This window comes from Nestor notabilis, unplaced genomic scaffold (assembly GCF_000696875.1).
Source record: "Nestor notabilis isolate BGI_N333 unplaced genomic scaffold, ASM69687v1 scaffold213, whole genome shotgun sequence".
Lineage (NCBI taxonomy): Eukaryota > Metazoa > Chordata > Aves > Psittaciformes > Psittacidae > Nestor > Nestor notabilis.
The window spans coordinates 120,461-122,636 of record NW_009923070.1 but is presented as its reverse complement, the minus strand read 5'-3'; the positions used below and the strand labels follow the sequence as shown (position 1 = coordinate 122,636).

The window sequence follows — 2,176 nt, the reverse complement described above, 5'->3', positions numbered from 1 at the left end:
CTGGGCAAGAAGAAAGTTTTTAATTTGCTGTGACACAAAACAAAGCTGTGTCTTGTCAGAAGATTGCAGCTCCCTTTCTCTGCCTGTCCGTCACACATCAGCAGTCCTCACAGTGTAGCTTTACAGAAATGAGCTGTTGCAACAATGCAGTTTATGAAGGAAGGAAAGGCTTAGGCAAGCACTGTAACTTAAATTGCATTTGGTATGGCAAGCATTGAGCTCGACATGGTGTTTATGTTTGGTGCTTAGTTTCTATACTGCAGCAAGTTGCTGCTTTTCCTGTTCCTTCGGCGGACTTGTGGGGACTGGGAGAGGGGTCCCATGGGAAACAGAGCCCACAGGATGCACCATCCTGCCTGATTTGCTCTCTGTTGGGAGTACGGCACAGGCCTGATAATAGGAGTTGCTCTCCTACAAAAGCTGGTGAGCAAACATTCCCATCACATGCGCAGGAGGCTTTTCCATCAGTGCAGATGCACATGATAACCTGTTTTCCAAGGGTAGGCTCACCCCAGCACCCTGCAGAAGCTGCTCCAGAGCAGTGTGTGAGCAGGGACCCAAGGGCCAGCAAAATGCAAACTCATCCTGAATGGCTTATGCCTAAAATACATCAACTACAGAGCACTCCTGTCAAAATTGCTCTTAGGTTACTAATGACATAGTGTTCACAAGGGTAGGGCACATACCCTTCACCAATGTCACAAGACCCTTTACCATAAGGCACCCGTTTGCTAAAGGCTCTACACTGGCAATAGCTAAGGTCTTAAATGGGAAACTCTGGAGGACCGTGTAGGTTCAGGATTTGAAGCTGTTGAGACACACAAAACACAATTTTAGGTGTATGTTTCAGTTCAGCTGTGATGTTAAGGTAGCAGTCCTGTCTTAAATCATTGGCAATCCCAACCAAATCAAAGTATGTTAAGTGTGGTGACTTCTTCGAAATTGGTTTATCTCAGTGCATGCTTGGAACAAGGAGGGGCTATTCTTAAAAATCACCCTGATTTAATTTTATTTTATTCAAATGAATTCTTAGTGCTGGGTGAGGAGAAACACAGGGTGTGTTTGCAGGTGGATATCTTCCTTTGTAAGGATTCATATGAACTTAGGCAATTATTTTTAAACTATTGCTGACTCTGCGTGTACAAGCACTTGCTTCTCCACAATAAAGAGATTGCAGAGGGCAGGAGGAGCTCCCATACTGAAGAAGTTTTCAATTGGACTGCCCAGTCCTCTTGCCTTTCCTGTCCTTCCCTATAAAAAGAGTATATTCAAACAGTGCTCGTCACAGCAACCCTTTTTTGGATGGTCTTGTCTCTTTCTGGGAGACAAGTTTTCCATTGAAAGTTTCAAAACGTGTGGAGGGGAGTTAGTTACCCAAATTCCACTGGCTTCCAGCACATCTCTTGAAAACTTCTCACTAGCCTCACCTCTCTGTTTATGGAAATGCCTTCTCAGGATAGGTTTGGGGATGGGGGGGGGGGCACGTTGGAGTTGGGAGAACTTCTTGACAAAGCAGTTTCAAACAGTTGTTCTGTTAAGTCTAATGAAGACAACTAATATGTTATTTAATCAGACTTCCATGTCTTCTGGGATTCTGGGCAGAGCCGAATTGTAGGGCAGACTTAGAGCTGGAGACACGTGTAATTCCTTTCTTGCCCCATGTATGAATTTTGTCTCCTTCACTCATCCTCCTTCACAGTCAGGAGTGAGAAGTTTTCTACCTGCTTTCATACCAACCACTATACTAATGCAAGATAACTCAAATTAGGGGGTAAACATGCAAAGTGTGATTAGATCCCGTTTACTGGGGACCTGGAATACTTTTATGCTGACGTTGTCTGGGATGAAATCCTTCGTTTTCCAGACCTGGTCTCTCAACTACTTTTTCTGTCCTTTTAGGGGAGCACCTGCGAATCTGCCCACAAGGCTATACCTGCTGCACCAGTGAGATGGAAGAGAACTTTGCAAACAAAAGCCGAAGTGAATTTGAAGCCATGATGAAAGAGGCTGGTCGCTCTGTGCAGATGACTCTGACAGCGCAGCACAGAAGCTTTGACAGTAAGTAAAACCTACTCAGTTCCTCCCTGCTAACAATCCAGACACTGCTTAACTTTCCAAGCACTGTTTGAGCCAGGGATTTGTGTTTGACACTCCTTCCTCGGCATCTTGCTCAAAA

The 2,176-nt window shown here is 44.8% G+C and overlaps 1 protein-coding gene across 1 annotated transcript in view; it reads left to right on the top strand.

The window, feature by feature from the left end:
- Window positions 1-1,899: 1,899 nt before the first annotated feature.
- GPC1 (glypican 1) overlaps window positions 1,900-2,176 on the top strand; it is a gene marked incomplete at its 5' end in the record, with an annotated part of 96,794 nt that continues 96,517 nt past the window's right edge. Inside the window, one exon of the mRNA XM_010011926.1 lies at window positions 1,900-2,058. Coding sequence (XP_010010228.1) covers window positions 1,900-2,058 — 159 coding nt within the window. The remainder of the gene's footprint in view (window positions 2,059-2,176) is intronic.